The 15662-nt window shown below is 34.8% G+C and overlaps 1 protein-coding gene and 1 long non-coding RNA gene across 5 annotated transcripts in view; one reads left to right on the plus strand and one right to left on the minus strand.

The window, feature by feature from the left end:
- LOC144546675 (cytochrome P450 CYP72A616-like) overlaps positions 1-15662 on the plus strand; it is a 94457-nt gene that overhangs the window by 39176 nt on the left and 39619 nt on the right. Inside the window, exons 1-5 of one of the 4 annotated variants that reach the window (XM_078295208.1) lie at positions 6653-6984; positions 7281-7501; positions 7775-8019; positions 8870-9260; positions 9744-10449. The exons of 2 other annotated variants lie outside the window; for them this stretch is intronic. In XM_078295208.1, the coding sequence (XP_078151334.1) occupies positions 6678-6984; positions 7281-7501; positions 7775-8019; positions 8870-9260; positions 9744-10172 (1593 nt within the window). In that variant the 5' untranslated portion in view covers positions 6653-6677 and the 3' untranslated portion in view covers positions 10173-10449. Of the gene's footprint in view, positions 1-6652; positions 6985-7280; positions 7502-7774; positions 8020-8869; positions 9261-9743; positions 10450-15662 lie in introns of those variants that run through there. One more of the 4 variants, XM_078295213.1, reaches the window with a different exon arrangement.
- LOC144546996 (uncharacterized) lies at positions 13326-14629 on the minus strand. Its single transcript, XR_013508948.1, has 2 exons — positions 14476-14629; positions 13326-14123 (listed from the first exon to the last, which is right to left on the minus strand). It is a non-coding gene; the product is annotated as an uncharacterized LOC144546996 (long non-coding RNA).

Below are 15662 nucleotides of genomic sequence, written 5' to 3' on the forward strand. Positions count from 1 at the left end.
ATATTTTATTATTATTATGTAGTCACACGCATGCATTGATGAGAGCTGAGAAAAGGCTGAGTGACTTCGTTCCGTCTTGTAGGATGGGATACGAGACGGCCCGTCATCTACTAAGCCAATTGATCACTTGATATCTCAAGAGGTCTTCTAGGAACTATAATATATATTAGTTGGAAACTATATACCTTTCTCGTTTCATTATACATTTACGTGCACCGGTTCTAGACTCGAGTCCGATGTATGAAACGATTCGAGATTGTCTCCCCTACATTAGGAGATACATGCCTGGAACGGCTTCCATGATATGTGGTGGAACATTTTATTGTTTTGCATAGGGCCGGACTCGAGCCCTTGGTCCCATTAGTCTGGCCGGACGGTAGAGTTCTCTCCTTCTCATGAGGGATGAGATTAACTATATTTTATGTCATGCTTGTATGATTTCTCCTATTTTTTATGTTTGGTTGAATTAATAATTATTTAGGCGAAATGATACCCAGGATTTGGATATAACCATCTGCTAGCGTGCATTGTCTTGTGGGGGCAATGCTAGATGTCACTAGGCAACGTGTACTATTGCACCCCCTGATAGCAGTACTTGGATTATATCGTATTGGATCTATAGATCCGATTTGTACGGCACGAGATATTTTTTATCTATATCATTATTATATTTATTCCTACACACAGTACTCATGTACTGGACTCCGATTTGGATATGAATACAACACTCTCCTTATATTTTTCTTTTTGGTATATTTGCATGTTGGCATAATAGATTAATCACACCATGGCATCTATTATATATATATAGAGAGAGAGAGAGTGACTAATGTGCATTCGAATGTATATGGGTCGAAATACATACTGTCCAAATTCGACTTTTCAAAATCCAAACGGTCGATCCGAACTGTTCATCTTGTTATTCATATTAATATGTGCTTGGAGACCAAATTTTACATTTTTCTGACTTTTTTTTACTATTTATTAAGTATTTTACAAAATTGTTGATCCAACGATGGCTTAACAAAACAGTAAAATCAGCAGCCACCGTTGGATCAACAATTTTGTAAAATACTTAATAAATAGTAAAACAATTCAGAAAAAAAATATAAAATTTGGTCTCCAAGCACATATTAATATGGAGAACAAGATGAACGGTTCGGATCGATCGTTTGGATTGGACCGTATGTATTTCGGCCCGTATACATTCAAATGCACATTAGTCACTCTCTCTCTCTCTCTCTCTATACATATATATATATATATATATATATATATATATATATATATATATATATATATATATATATATATATATATATATATATATATATATATATATATATATATATATGAATATGCTAGCATGCTATGCATAGCATAGAGCCCCTCCATGCAACGGCTCGGATTTCGAGTTTTCAAACTCCTAACGGTCGATCCGAACCGTTCATCTTGTTCTCCATATTAATATGTGTTTGGAGACGAAATTTTACATTTTTTGGAATTTTTTTACTATTACTTTAGATTTATTAAAAATCGCTGTTTTTTTATGGTCCAACTGAAAACAGGGATTTTCAATAAATCTAAAGAAATAGTAAAAAAATTCCAAAAAATGTAAAATTTGGTTTCCAAACACACATTAATATGGAGAACAAGATAAATGGTTCGGATCGACCGTTAGAATTTTGAAAACTCAAAATCCGAGCCGTTGCATGGAGGGGCTCTATGCTATGCATAGCATGCTAGCATATTCCTATATATATATATATATATATATATATATATATAGGGTCTGTCTAAATTGCTGCTGGCAGCATTTCAGCAGAGGTGCTGCCGGGGCTATATTTAGCCGTGTGATATCTATACAACAAATCCAAACCGTTAGATGTTTAATCTATATTATAATCTACTTGGAGACCAAATTTTACATTTTTTTGAATTTTTTTACTATATATTAAGCTGGTTTGAAAACCGCTAATTTCAGTAAATTTCTGCAACATTGAAATCAGCGGTTTTCAAACCAGCTTAATATATAGTAAACAAATTCCAAAAAATGTAAAATTTGATCTCCAACTAGATTATAATATAGATTAAACATCTAACGGTTTGGATTTGTTGTATAGACATCACAAAATAAATAAAAACAACGGCAGCACTGCCGGCAGAAATGCTACTGGTAGCAAATTAGCCACATCATATATATATATATATATATATATATATATATATATATTTCTTTTCAATAGTTATTAAGTTAGGATATTATAATAACTCATGTGCATATAAATTACCATTATAAACTGTACGTAAGTTATAACTAAAAGTGTTTTGACCATAGATAATCCCTTGATGGATAATTCTGGGTCACATACTGGGCAATTAGTTGCTCACCCACAAGTTGTTTTGTGAGTTTTAGGTACAGAGACTAGCGATCTGCAGTAGGAGTTGCCAGGAGCTGTCTCCGATGGCCACATCGTTTGATTTTCTATATTTAGGGTTTTTGATTAGGTTTACGAGTTCCGATGTTCCTGATTAATACATGAGACTTGATAGATCATGTATCCGCTTCCTTAGGTTATGTTTTACTTTATGGTGATGTGGATTGTATGAACACTGTATGTGTATGTTTATTTATGGATGCATGACTAATGCTCGTTTGATATTATGCAAGCTTTCGCTTTTATTGTTATTTGTGTTTATTTAGCCTTGCGTGTTATTGTTTAATAAACACGAGGTGAGGAATGATCACACCTTAATCCGAAATTCCCAGTTGAGGTGTGACATCCTTAGGGTGGCATGATCACACCTTAATTCGGAATTTCCAGTTTGGAGTTTGACACTAGTGGTGACGAAGTTCTCTGAAATCTACCTCCAATGCATGAATGTTGTTTGATTTGAGGAGATCAACTCAGGTAACATCGGACGCAGCCTATTAGACAAGATTTTGAAAATTAATTTCAGAATGAGATTGAGAACACTGATTGGCCTAAAGTCTGAAGTGGTTCTGGGGCATCAATCTTTGGTATCAAGATGATGTTTGCTTGATTAAATGATCGAAGGTCCAATTTGTTGTCATATAATTGAGCATGATTTGGAAAATTTCCACTTTGATCTCATTCCAATATATCTTAACAAACTTACTTGGTAGTCCGTTGGGACCCGATGTCTTATTATTTACTAGTTGTTTAATGCTTGTCTCAACCTCATTCATGGTGAAATTAACTACCAGTTGCTTAAGGCACGGATTGATCGGGTATAAAGCTTTTGCACATAAAGGTAGGACTGACTGTTTGGTACCGAGCAAGCTCTTCATTGATGCTGTGAAGGTTTGCAGGATCTGATTCGTTCTGTGATCAACTGGTCATCAACCTCTAATTCTGTGACCATATTCCTTCTCATGCGGGAAGACGCAAAAGCATGGAAGAATTTGCTATTTCGATCTCCATTAGCCAACCAATTGAATCTCGATCATTATTTCCACTTTGATTCGATATTGTTTGCTAATTAAAATGCTCTCTCCTTTATTTTTAGCATCAATCTGAATTCATGCTCGAATAATACTCGCTTCTCCACAATTTGTTAAAAAAACAATATGGTTTTTTTTGCAAAAAACCAATTGTTTTCCTATTTCTCCAAACAACTCCTTCTGCCACAGTAAGAGAGCCTTTTGAAGGATATTTACCTTGTGTTCAAATGAGGCAATCGATCCTTCCTAAGCGCTTGACAGGTTTTCTTAGAGCTGATGGACCATAATTTGAGGAGTTTGGTAGTTAAACCAAAATAGCTCCATTCTAGGTTTCCGTTGTAGGTGAGCACTAGCGGGGTGTGATCCAAAACTAGAACCTCTAAGGCCTCCAGTGTGATGATCGGATAAGCGATGGTCCACTCAGTGGAGGTGAAAACTCTGTCAAGTTTGGAGAAAGAAGCAACAAGTCTCTTACTTGACCAGGTAAACGACCAATTTTGTAGTTGGATATCAATGATACCTGCATTGGTAATAAACCTGTTAAAGACCTCCATCAGGCGAAAGCTGTGAATGCTGCTCGATCTGTCTATCAGCCAACGAACCAGATTAAAGTCACATGCTAATAACCAAGGGGTTATTATTTAAAGTAACACAAAGTTGAAGTTCTTGAACAAAGACCCCCCCTTTCAGCGCATTTTCAATTGGGCCATAAGCATTGGTGACAGTGAATACCTGGTCGGTACCAGTCTGCTTGAGCTATACCGATATGGTATGTATAGTCGACCATGAGGTTATCAACTAAAAGAGTGTTTCCAAGCTATTAGCGTGCCTCCTACTGAGTTGTTTGCTAAATTGAAAGTCATCTCATTGCTGAAAAGGGAAGGCAAAAACTGAACAAAATAAGCGAAATCCATTGTATTGCGCTTAGTTTTTTGAAACACGACTACATCGCACCTTGAATTTTTAATCACGTTCCGCACTACATTGCATTTTCATCACTACCTAGTCTCCTTACATTCCATGACATTAATTATTTTTATAACATTAAAAACTTAAATAAACGACCACATATATAATCTCCCTTGAGTTATCCTAATCACTCCACTTCTTTATTCGACATCAAGTTCTCATCAGACTCAAAGTTGACTAGTCAACTATTGGCCCATCCTGGTTTTGAGATTGGCCATCCCCATGGATCGGTTTGAAGTTGTTTTCACACCTTTGGAGATTATCCTCAATGAAAGCCTATGAGACATCCACTGCTTTGAGCCCACATCTTTTTCCCAAATCTGAGCAAAAGATCATATTGGACCGACACCTCATAAAATCCAGTAGGATTTAAGTTGATTTCGGCCCTGTGGGCCGATTCTTTCTGCTTAGGCTGCTTAGGGCAGTTTGTGTGTTTGAAAGGGGCCGGCTTCGGTGTTCCAAAGGATTCTTACAGAAAATTCTTTGTGGGAGATTCGTATCGGGTCACAATAATTCAACAATCATTTTTCCGCACATGAACACAATTCATGAGAAATTCAAATGATCCACTAGCGCAAGATTCACAACAACAATTCAAGGCTCAATCGAGGTTCTTATTAATTTGTTTTTCATGTGTACAATACAAGCTTATAAACCTTCTATTTGTATGTTAGAAATTATAAATTATGAAACAACCATCTAAATTATTTCCATTAATTATAAACGAGGAGAGAGAAATATGTCTTTGAGGAGAAGAAATGATTAATATTGAGAGTTGAAAAATAAATGGACATCCATATATTTTTATTAATTCATAAAACTTTAAAATTAAAATTGACATTAATGTAAAATATTGCAAGCAATTTATTTTATTTAATAATAAGATACTTAAAATTAAATTAAATTATCATGTATCGAACTATTTTATATTGAATTCAAACAAAACAGATCAAATAAAATACATATTCGAATTCATTAAAATATATTAAACAAATTGAATTCTTGATACGAGCCAATTCTCCAGACTCCAGGAGTACAGGCACATTATTATCCACTAGCTAGCTAGCTAGCTAGCACAATAAAATCATCGCCCTGGGCTATTGGTGGAATAAAATAATTAACAATTTTAGCGATCGGGATTCAAATATTTCCCACCGAAATATGACAAAGAAAGTTGCGGCAAACAAACTCATTGAAGGAAGCAATGCCTATCAGGTACGATTTCAAATTTCAATCCCACTTGGTTAATTATGGCTGCAAATTAAATAATACAGCTCCTCTTTCTCTCCTCTTTCCCTATCTGGATTAGTCTACTATCCTTAGTGGCTCTTGGTTATTAACTTGTCATCATTAAAACTTGTAAGGAGCTAATATTCTTAGTGAGTCCATATCAGGTTCTTTTCATAGAAGTACGACTCTACTGACCGTTGAATTTATACTACCAGATGAGAGAAAAGTTATAAATAACACTACTACTCTTTCTCTCTCTGGATTAGTCAAACATCCTTAGTGGCTCTTGGTTAGTAGCTTTTCATCATTAAGACTTGTAAGTTTTTTTTTTTTTTGAAAAATAGGCTAAAAAGCCCTTCCATTATATAAAATGTCTTACACAGAAAAGCAACAAGGCACTACAACCATGTGTTAGAACATCAAAAGAAGAGAGCAAAGTACTAACAATTTGTACCAGAGATAATAAACTTTGCAGGAGAGCACACTCCATGCTTGTTACAGAAACAAATTAAGACTTGCAAGTTGTAACGAGCTAATATTCTTAGTGAGTCCATATCAGGTTCTTTTCATAGAAGTAGGATTCTATTGACCGTTGAATTTATACTATCAGATGAGAAAAAGTTATAGATACTTGAATCGTCTATTCTGTTAATATCAATCCAAATTTTTTCCATTCTCCTATTATCCGAACTTGGTCACAGCATGACTTGCGTGGCGTGATCACCTATCGCCATTTTAGTCACGTCACGGTAATATGAAAAATTGACTTGTTCACAACATGACACGGCACGTGATCAAAGTCACAACATATTAGTCACATTATGACACATGTTTTTCACTCTACTGCTGAGTACTTGACGCTCCCAATAATTAATTGTTGACCACATTTTAAGTCATTGCTTGGTATCATAGCCATACATTCCTATTCTTTCCCTTTATAAACCAATACTTCAATCCTCCCGAAATTATATTGACTCACTCTATAACCTCAGGGAAACGCCCCACAACCAAGATGCAAAAAATATTTTCACAATTTGGATCCAACTTATGGACGTGGAGTTTGTTCATAGGCGCTTTCTCCTTGCTTCTCCTATGGGGAGCAGCCCAAACACTTGAATGGGCGTGGCTTAGGCCGAGGCGCCTGGACCGGGCACTCAGAGAGCAAGGGTTGCGTGGTACTGCGTACCGGCAGCCCCTTGCTGGTGATTTGATGGAGGACATCCGGCTCAACAAAGAAGCGCAAGCTAAGCCCATGCCACTTTCGCACGATATTATCCCTCGTGTTGCGCCGCTGCTTAGTCGCACCATTAAAGAATTTGGTGCGAAGAGAGAAACCGTATTATTATGTTCTCTTAGTTTAGATGGGTGAATTACGAGGGAATTATATTTGTTCCTACTATATGGTTATCCAACCCTTGCTCATTTAGTTTAGTCTAAGACTATTATTATTTTGTGGTTTTCCCAAAAGTTTAAAATTACCAATAAGTTTTCAAATTGCAATATATATCCAAAATTTCATCACCGATGGATATAACATCATTGGCATAATCATTCATTGATCGATGCATGCTGTTAACCTTTTGATTAATATTGATTTCACTTTTACAATAAACAGGAAAACAGTCTATTACTTGGTTTGGGCCATTACCAAGAGTAACCATCAGTGATCCAGAATTAGTGAGAGAAATTCTAACCAATAAATTTGGGCACTTTGAGAAACTAAAAATGAACCGAATTTTTCGGCTGTTAGTTGACGGACTTCTGAACTATGAAGGGGAGAAATGGGCTAAGCACAGAGGACTTCTCAACCCTGCCTTTCATGTAGAAAAGATAAAGGTAATTTATGTCATAAAATAAAAATTAGGAAAGTACTAAATGGTTGCTTTCGTTATATTCCTGGTTCTTACTTCTGTGATCTAGCCATCTAGCTAGGTGCTTCGCTGCTATGTAATTGTATTAGGGGTGTCAATGGTACCCTTTTAACCGTTTACTTGATCTGTACTTTTTATGTTTTGAATATTGACTGTAGATATAACACTTTTATTATTCTTAATGTGAAGCCAACTACGATTTCTTTGTACACAACTAATTGTTGCTGCTACCATTCAGAGGATGCTGCCAGCGTTCTCCGCCTGTTGTGATGAGCTAATTGTCAACTGGGAGAATTCAGTGGGGTCCGATGGGTCATTTGAGCTGGATGTTTGGCCAGAGATGCAAAATTTAACAGGAGATGTAATTTCACGGGCAGCATTTGGCAGTAGTTACTTAGATGGGAGACGCATCTTCCAGCTGCAAAGTGAGCTAGCTGAGCGTCTCATCAGAGCTGCTCCAACCCTTTTCATCCCTTTCAGCTGGTAGGAGTCTATTCCCTTATTATTTTGGCTTTTATTTTAGAAATAATTTTTTAATCATTTGGGAACAAGAACAGACTACATACAGCAGTTGATAAATTTACAATTTTGTTCTGTCGTATTATGCCTTTCATAAGTTCTCCACAACATTCTTCCGATATTATAGCAGTATTGTGTAACCATGTTTAAGAGCTATGTTCAAAACAAACAAACAAAAAGTATGGCGCGAGCGTTGTACAAGAACATTCACAGACAACATCAAGAGCATCGAGGAACTCAAGAATGAAGTGCTTTGGAAAATACAGTTTTATTAAGCAAGGACACACACAATAGCAACAAATTAGATAATGAAAACATTTTTGGACTAGACAGAAAAATTCCATGAAAAGTGGGGGAGAATGAATGGCTGGTACCAGCGTACCAGTAGTGGGAAGGCAACATACTAGCATGCGTACCAGCAGGATTCCTACTTGGATTTTGCTCAGATTTTGCTATTTCTTTCCTTTATCATTTTCTTTCTTTATTTTTCGTTTGACTTTTATTTCTATTTTCCAATTTCTGTCAAAATTTAAGCTCAAATGTTTTGAGCAATGTTTTCCATTTTATTTTGGTGGTTACCACTTACCACCCTTGTGTAATGGAATTTATCTTCAATTAATATAAATGTGGGCATGACCCTCATTTCTCTTCAAAAAACAAACAAAAGATAAAACAATAAAATGGTTAAAGTGATTAATCATTAAATACGCTCTTTTTTCTAGTTTCATTAGCCTTGCCTAGGAAATGGGTCACTTGTCAATATTATTTTCAAGAATTGTGAAATGATATTGGGCCTCATTTGCTGGTGTCACAGTTACCTACCAACTGAAAACAACAGGAGGATGAAGCAAATCTCAAGAGAGGTCGAAACACTTCTCATGGGCATAATTGCAAAAAGGGAGAAGGCCATAAAAAATGGAGAGACCACAAAAGATGATCTGCTCAGTCTTTTGTTGGAATCAAACATGAGGGAAATGAGGCAAAACGGGAAATCAGACTCAAGTCTTGGTATGACAACTCAAGATGTGATAAAGGAGTGCAAGCTATTTTATTTTGCGGGACAGGAGACCACGTCAGTGCTGCTGACATGGACTATGGTCGTGTTGAGCATGCATCCTGAGTGGCAAGAAAAGGCGCGTGAGGAGGTCTTGCAACATTTTGGGAGGGAAAAGCCAGATTTTGATGGCTTGAGCCGACTTAAAATTGTGAGTTTTAATTAAATGTAATTAATTATGTGAATGCACATAGATCATGTGGCCACCTTGTGCTAAATATTGACTAATTTGGTTTTCACAATATTAGAAGGGAATTTACATACTTTAATATTGGAAGTACGATTAATATGTGTGTCCAATGGTATGAGATATATAGTTATTATTCTCTTTCTGGTGATTGTTATGGGACAATTCTGAACCCATACCTTACAACAGTTTCTGATAGTGCCAACGCATATTTGTATCCAAATTAAACATGTCAAATTAAAGCCTTAAAAATAATGGTTTTTGACTAAAGGGAGTCGCTCTAACTGCAAGTCAATTATTTTTATATTTTATGAACTCAGAAGGGAGGACTTCCTATAATGTTGACTACAATTTTTGTTTTGTTTTGTATGTTAACTACAATTGTTGCTCTAGGAATTCCCCCTTACATTTTCTTATTCATATTTTAAAATTTAATTTTAATTTTAGGTGACCATGATACTATATGAGGTGCTTCGACTGTACACGCCCGTGCCTATGCTTATCCGTCGAACATACAAAACCATTCAACTTGGAGATGTAACCATTCCACCTGGTGTGCTTCTAGCATTGCCAATACTATTCATCCATCATGACCCTGATATATGGGGCCCTGACGCAACCAAGTTCAAACCAACACGGTTTGCTGAAGGTATCTCGAAGGCAACCAAGGATGGACAGTTAGCCTTCTTTCCCTTTGGGTGGGGCCCACGTATATGTATTGGTCAGAATTTCACACTTCTTGAGGCTAAGTTGGGGTTGAGTATGATTCTCCAACATTTCAAATTTGAGCTGTCAGAAAAATACCAGCACGCTCCATACACTGTTATTACGGTACATCCTCAGTACGATGTACCAATTAAGTTCTACAGGATATGATTGAAACCAATTTTATGTATTATGTTGTACAATGTAGGATTAATTTGGAATAATTTGGAATAAGTTATTAAAAAAATAATAGCGAGGAAAAATTGTGGGGAAAAAAGTTACTAAGATAGGATTGAACACCATTTCTCCATACAGTGTAAAATTGTGGGGAAAAAGGGTTGGAGTCTGACTCAATTCTTTTTTCCCAAGATGGTGTTCTAGCTCCCTAGATGGGTAGTTGGGTACTAATAAGTATACGAACTTGCAATCCATGTTAGTACTCGACTCAGTTTTATTCCCAAGATTAGTGTTGTGCTCTCGGGTAGGGTACGGGGACGGCTAACGGGTAGGGCAGGTACGGGTAGGACGGGTAGTTGGGTAGAACGGGTACGGGTAGGTCGGGTAATTTTAAAAAAAAACGTACCCTACCCGTTTCATACCCGTGCCCGTCTTGGGTAACGGGTACCTCGGGTAGGGTACGGGTATTTTTTTTTCTGGTTTTTTTCGGTTTTTAATACTGTTTTTTGTGTTTTTTTTTACTTTTTTGTGCTTTTTTTTGTGCTTTTTTTTTACAGTGTCGTACGATTATTATTACGTGTTTATAATTAGATTTTTACAATATGAATAGTTCGATATCAAATAGAGTATATATATATACATGAAATTATCAAGTCGCATCTTTATGATTTATAAATGAATAAAATTTGTACCTTATATATAAAAAATTATTCATGCGAAAATTTGTATATTTATACGGCTAAGTACAAATCTATTTATTTATTTCTTTAAGCGAGTCATTTTCTTTTATTTTCAAATTCTCATTCTAATTAACACAATAAAATATAAATAAAAAATTTCTTAAATTAATTTATTACTTTAAAAATAATTATGAATAATTTGAAAACAATAGATTAAAATAAATCTAATTACTTCACATATTCAAAACAAATCTAATTACTTCACATATTCAAAAAAATAAATCTAACATATTTTTTTAACCTATTAAAAATAAATCCGAATTTAAAAAAAAATCTAACATATTCAAAACAAATCTAATTACTTCACATATTCAAAAAAATAAATCTAACATCTTTTTTAACCTATTAAAAATAAATCCGAATTTAAAAAAAAATCTAACATATTCAAAACAAATCTAATTACTTCACATATTCAAAAAAATAAATCTAACATCTTTTTTAATCTATTAAAAATAAATCCGAATTTCAAAAAAAAATCTAACATATTCAAAACAAATCTAATTACTTCACATATTCAAAAAAATAAATCTAACATCTTTTTTAACCTATTAAAAATAAATCCGAATTTCAAAAAAAAAATCTAACATATTCAAAATAAATCTAACATATTTTTTAACCTATTAAAAATAAATCCGAATTTAAAAAAAAAATCTAACATATTCAAAACAAATCTAATTACTTCACATATTCAAAAAAATAAATCTAACATCTTTTTTAACCGATTAAAAATAAATCCGAATTTCAAAAAAAAAATCTAACATATTCAAAACAAATCTAATTACTTCACATATTCAAAAAAATAAATCTAACATCTTTTTTAACCTATTAAAAATAAATCCAAATTTCAAAAAAAAAACTAACATATTCAAAACAAATATTAGTTCACATCTAACAAATCTAACATAAACTAAATAAATCTAACATATTCAATAAATCTAACATAAAATAAATCTAACAAATCTAATTATTTAACAAATTTAACAAATCTAATTACTTAACTTTCAATGAATCTAACTTAAACTAAATTTACTCTACAAAAATAAATTAATCTAACATAATAAATCTAACCTTTAAATCTCGCGGAAAAATTTTGCGGGAGGTGCCGAACTTTGTAATTTCGATACCTTCGTAATTCCATTTGTGTATTTGTAGAATGAATTAAATTACAACTATATATTTTTTTAAACAATAAATTTAGAAATTGAGAATAATGAAAATTGAGAGAATGAGAGTTTGAGATAGAATGTGGAGAGAAAGAGGGTTGGAGGGGATGTATTTAAAGAAAAAATTGGAGGGGAAATAAAATTCGAAATTAAAAAAAAAAAAAACCGGGATTTGACCCGGGTGGGTCCGGCCGGGTTTGATTTGACCGGTCCGGGCCCGGTTTGTCTGAACGGCGGCAAAAAATTTTCAAAATTTGAATTTTAAAAGTAAACGGGTAACGGGTAAACGGGTAAAGGGTGCGGGTAGAACGGGTAAAGTATGCGGGTAGAACGGGTAAAATATTAGGGTAAATGGGTGTGGGTACGAGTACAACGGGTTCGGGTAGGCGGGTTTCAGGTACGGATAAGGCGGGTACGGGTTGGGCGGGTTTTTTTTTTCCCAAATATTGGTGTTCGGTCCGTCTCAAACCCGTACCCGTGTACCCGTTTACCCGCCTATACCTGGGCACGGGTACCTCAGGTAACGGGTACGGGCGGACCGAGTTCGGGTAACCCGTTAAGGGTATTAGCAAAACTCTACCCAAGATGGCGTGCTAGCTTCCAAGATGGTACTGGTATGTGTACAAACTTGCAATCTTTTTTAGTACTCTGAAATAAAACACATATAGTCTCAAGAAAATTCAACGGCTATATGGCAGAAGTTTATTTGATATTAATAATGTTAGATTTAAATCCCTGTATTTTTATTGCAATTAAATTTAATATTAATAATGTGAAATAAGATTAATTAAGAGTTAGGAAGTAACTGTTTGAGAAATTTAGAAACATTATTGTTACAAATAGAAAAATTATTTGATTCTTTATCACTAATTAAAAAATAAAATTAGAGTATCATGACATTTCCCACATATTATTTTATTGTGGTACAAAATAAACAGATGAGTCAGTAAGTTCTTTTTTTTTAACAGATGAGATAATTTAAATTGATGTACATATTTCTAAAATAAATTAAAATTTCTAACAGCTAATCTCACAATATAATCGAACATTCATTTTAGTACATTCACATAACCATTCCATGCATACTCATGAGCATAGATTCCTGTAAATTAGTTAGCTAGTGACTTTTCAAACTCGTAAAATCTTATCGCACACAATTTCATAACATCTAAACAAGCCCTGAAATCAATGGTGTAGCTAGAAATTTTACCGGGAATAGGCGAACATATATGGAGAAGAACATATATAGTTGCAAAAAAGAACTTTTTTTGAAATCCTTGACAGTGGCCATCAAGAGTACATGTAAAAAGGAAAATTACAACAAGCCCCCTACACAGTTGCTATGTCAACAAAATATAAACCACAATTCTCCCTCTTGAATAATTCTCATACCTAAACCTCTGATAGTCTGATCTAACCTTATTACCCCTGAAAATAAAATCATTTCGTTGGCGCCATAATCCCCAACAAAAAGACTATCTGATTCATCCATTCTGCTTTTTGAATTGAACCATACTGCTTAACCTCCTTCCACGAAGCTTCCCAGATTTCCGGTATCGGCCAGTCTTATACTGGATGATGTACCAGTAGCATTTTTTTGTGTTGATTCTTGGATAAAATCCCGCACTGACCTTGCATAGGGGCACATGAAAAGCAAGTGAGTTGCTGATTCCGGGCAATGTCCATCACACATTTTGCATTGAGTTTCACAATTGATGCGCCTTTTTTGCAAAACCAACCTTGTCAAAATCTTATCGTTTAGGAGAAAATACTCAAGCAGTCTCACTCTAGGTGGTACTTATGCATTCCAAATTGACTTAAAGGGCATAATGTCCTCCCTCCCTCCATTAAAACTCGAAAAATCGATTTACAACTGTAATTGCCAGTTTGACCCCCATTTCCATAAAATTGCATCTTCTTGAGAGTTAAAGGCAATATTTAAATTTGTCACTATTGAATCCAGCAGGTGCTGTGCTGCTCTGAAGGTGATATTTTGTAGTGGACATCAGCAGACAACTTTGCATATTACCTAACTTGAAGGACTGTCTCACATCCCAGTAATACAGTTCTTAAATTAGTCCTCTAAAAGAATAACTGTCTCCAATTAATGGAGCTCTATCAAGTTAATTAATATAATATTTGCCCCAATTTCGTTAAATTATGATGTGTACCGAAAGAAAAGGGTTATTTATTAAGTTTTAAGAGAGAAAAAAAGTAGAATATAGTCCAATTTATTTTTTCTCGTCAGCATTAACATTAGAAATTGAGTATTATGCTCTTTCTTTTTATCTTCAGATTCTTCTTCATTTGAATTTATCTGATGATTTGGTGGAGTTTTGGTTGACGACTTGAAGCACTTATACTAAAAACAGGTTTAAGAAATTGGTACCGTACCAGTGGCAGTGACGCGAGCAGACGCACGGCGGCACCGGCAAAGCATGGATCCGTGCGCTCTGAGATTCTCCTCCGAGGCGCGACCTCGTCAGAATCAGCGATTTTATAAATCGCCGCAGATACTCCTCTCTGCGCTGCGCCTCTGTCGATATGGATTTAGTTTGGTTAGCGGGTACGGGCGGCCTAGCGGGTGGGATACTGGATTTTAATTTGGGGCTTGGGCTGTCTAAGTTAGAAGGTAGCGGGTCGGGCCAGGAGTAGACAAGCCCATTTTAAAACTCAGTCAATAAAAGAAAAATAACTCCAGAATCCTGGCTATTCTTTCTAGCTGAATGCACCTTATCTTCTTGCCAATGCGTAGGTAACTACCCTACAGTATACGACCTCCGTCTGAAATGTTGCTCTCGATCTTTGCCTCCATATTTCATCCTCCAATAACCGCCCGAGAAGGCGAAAAGTGAATATTTATTTAATATATGAATAAAGAAGGTATAAGACTTCTTGATCATGGTAGTGCCTACTATTTTCAAAATATTTTGCAACTCGATGAGTAGAGCAACAAAAAGTACTTGACGATCGAGGGATTAAATGTGGCATTAGATATATAGATTGTTATCTAACAACTTCCGATTTTTTTATTTATTTAGATAAAGTGCTACGGCTCAATATTTGAGTTTTCAAAATTCAAACGGTCGATATGAACCGTTCATCTTGTTCTCCATATTAATATGTGTTTGGAGACCAAATTTTACATTTTTTGGAAATTTGTTATTATTTTTTTAGATAGATAGAAAATCAGTTGATCTAAAAAATTATGCACCATTTAGATATTTGATTTTCTACTTATCTAAAAAAAATAGTAAAAAAAAATTTTCAAAAAATGTAAAATTTGGTCTCCAAACATATATTAATAACAAGATGAACAGTTCAGATTGACCGTTTGGATTTTAACAATTCAAATATTGAGCCATAGCACCGTAGGTCTTTATGCAACCCATAGCACCTTAGCCTTACCCAAAAAAATGTATATTCAAATATTTAAGAAAATCATATGGAATTTTGAAATTCTTACGCGCGAACAATTGTAAGAGCATCTCCATCAGCTTGCAATTACACTTGCAAAGTCTGACGTGTCATTTCAAATCTGCAAAGAGACCGATGTAGAGGAAATTTCAGAAACGAAAGCT

Source organism: Carex rostrata, chromosome 30 (assembly GCF_964058835.1).
Source record: "Carex rostrata chromosome 30, lpCarRost1.2, whole genome shotgun sequence".
Classification (NCBI taxonomy): Eukaryota; Viridiplantae; Streptophyta; class Magnoliopsida; order Poales; family Cyperaceae; genus Carex; species Carex rostrata.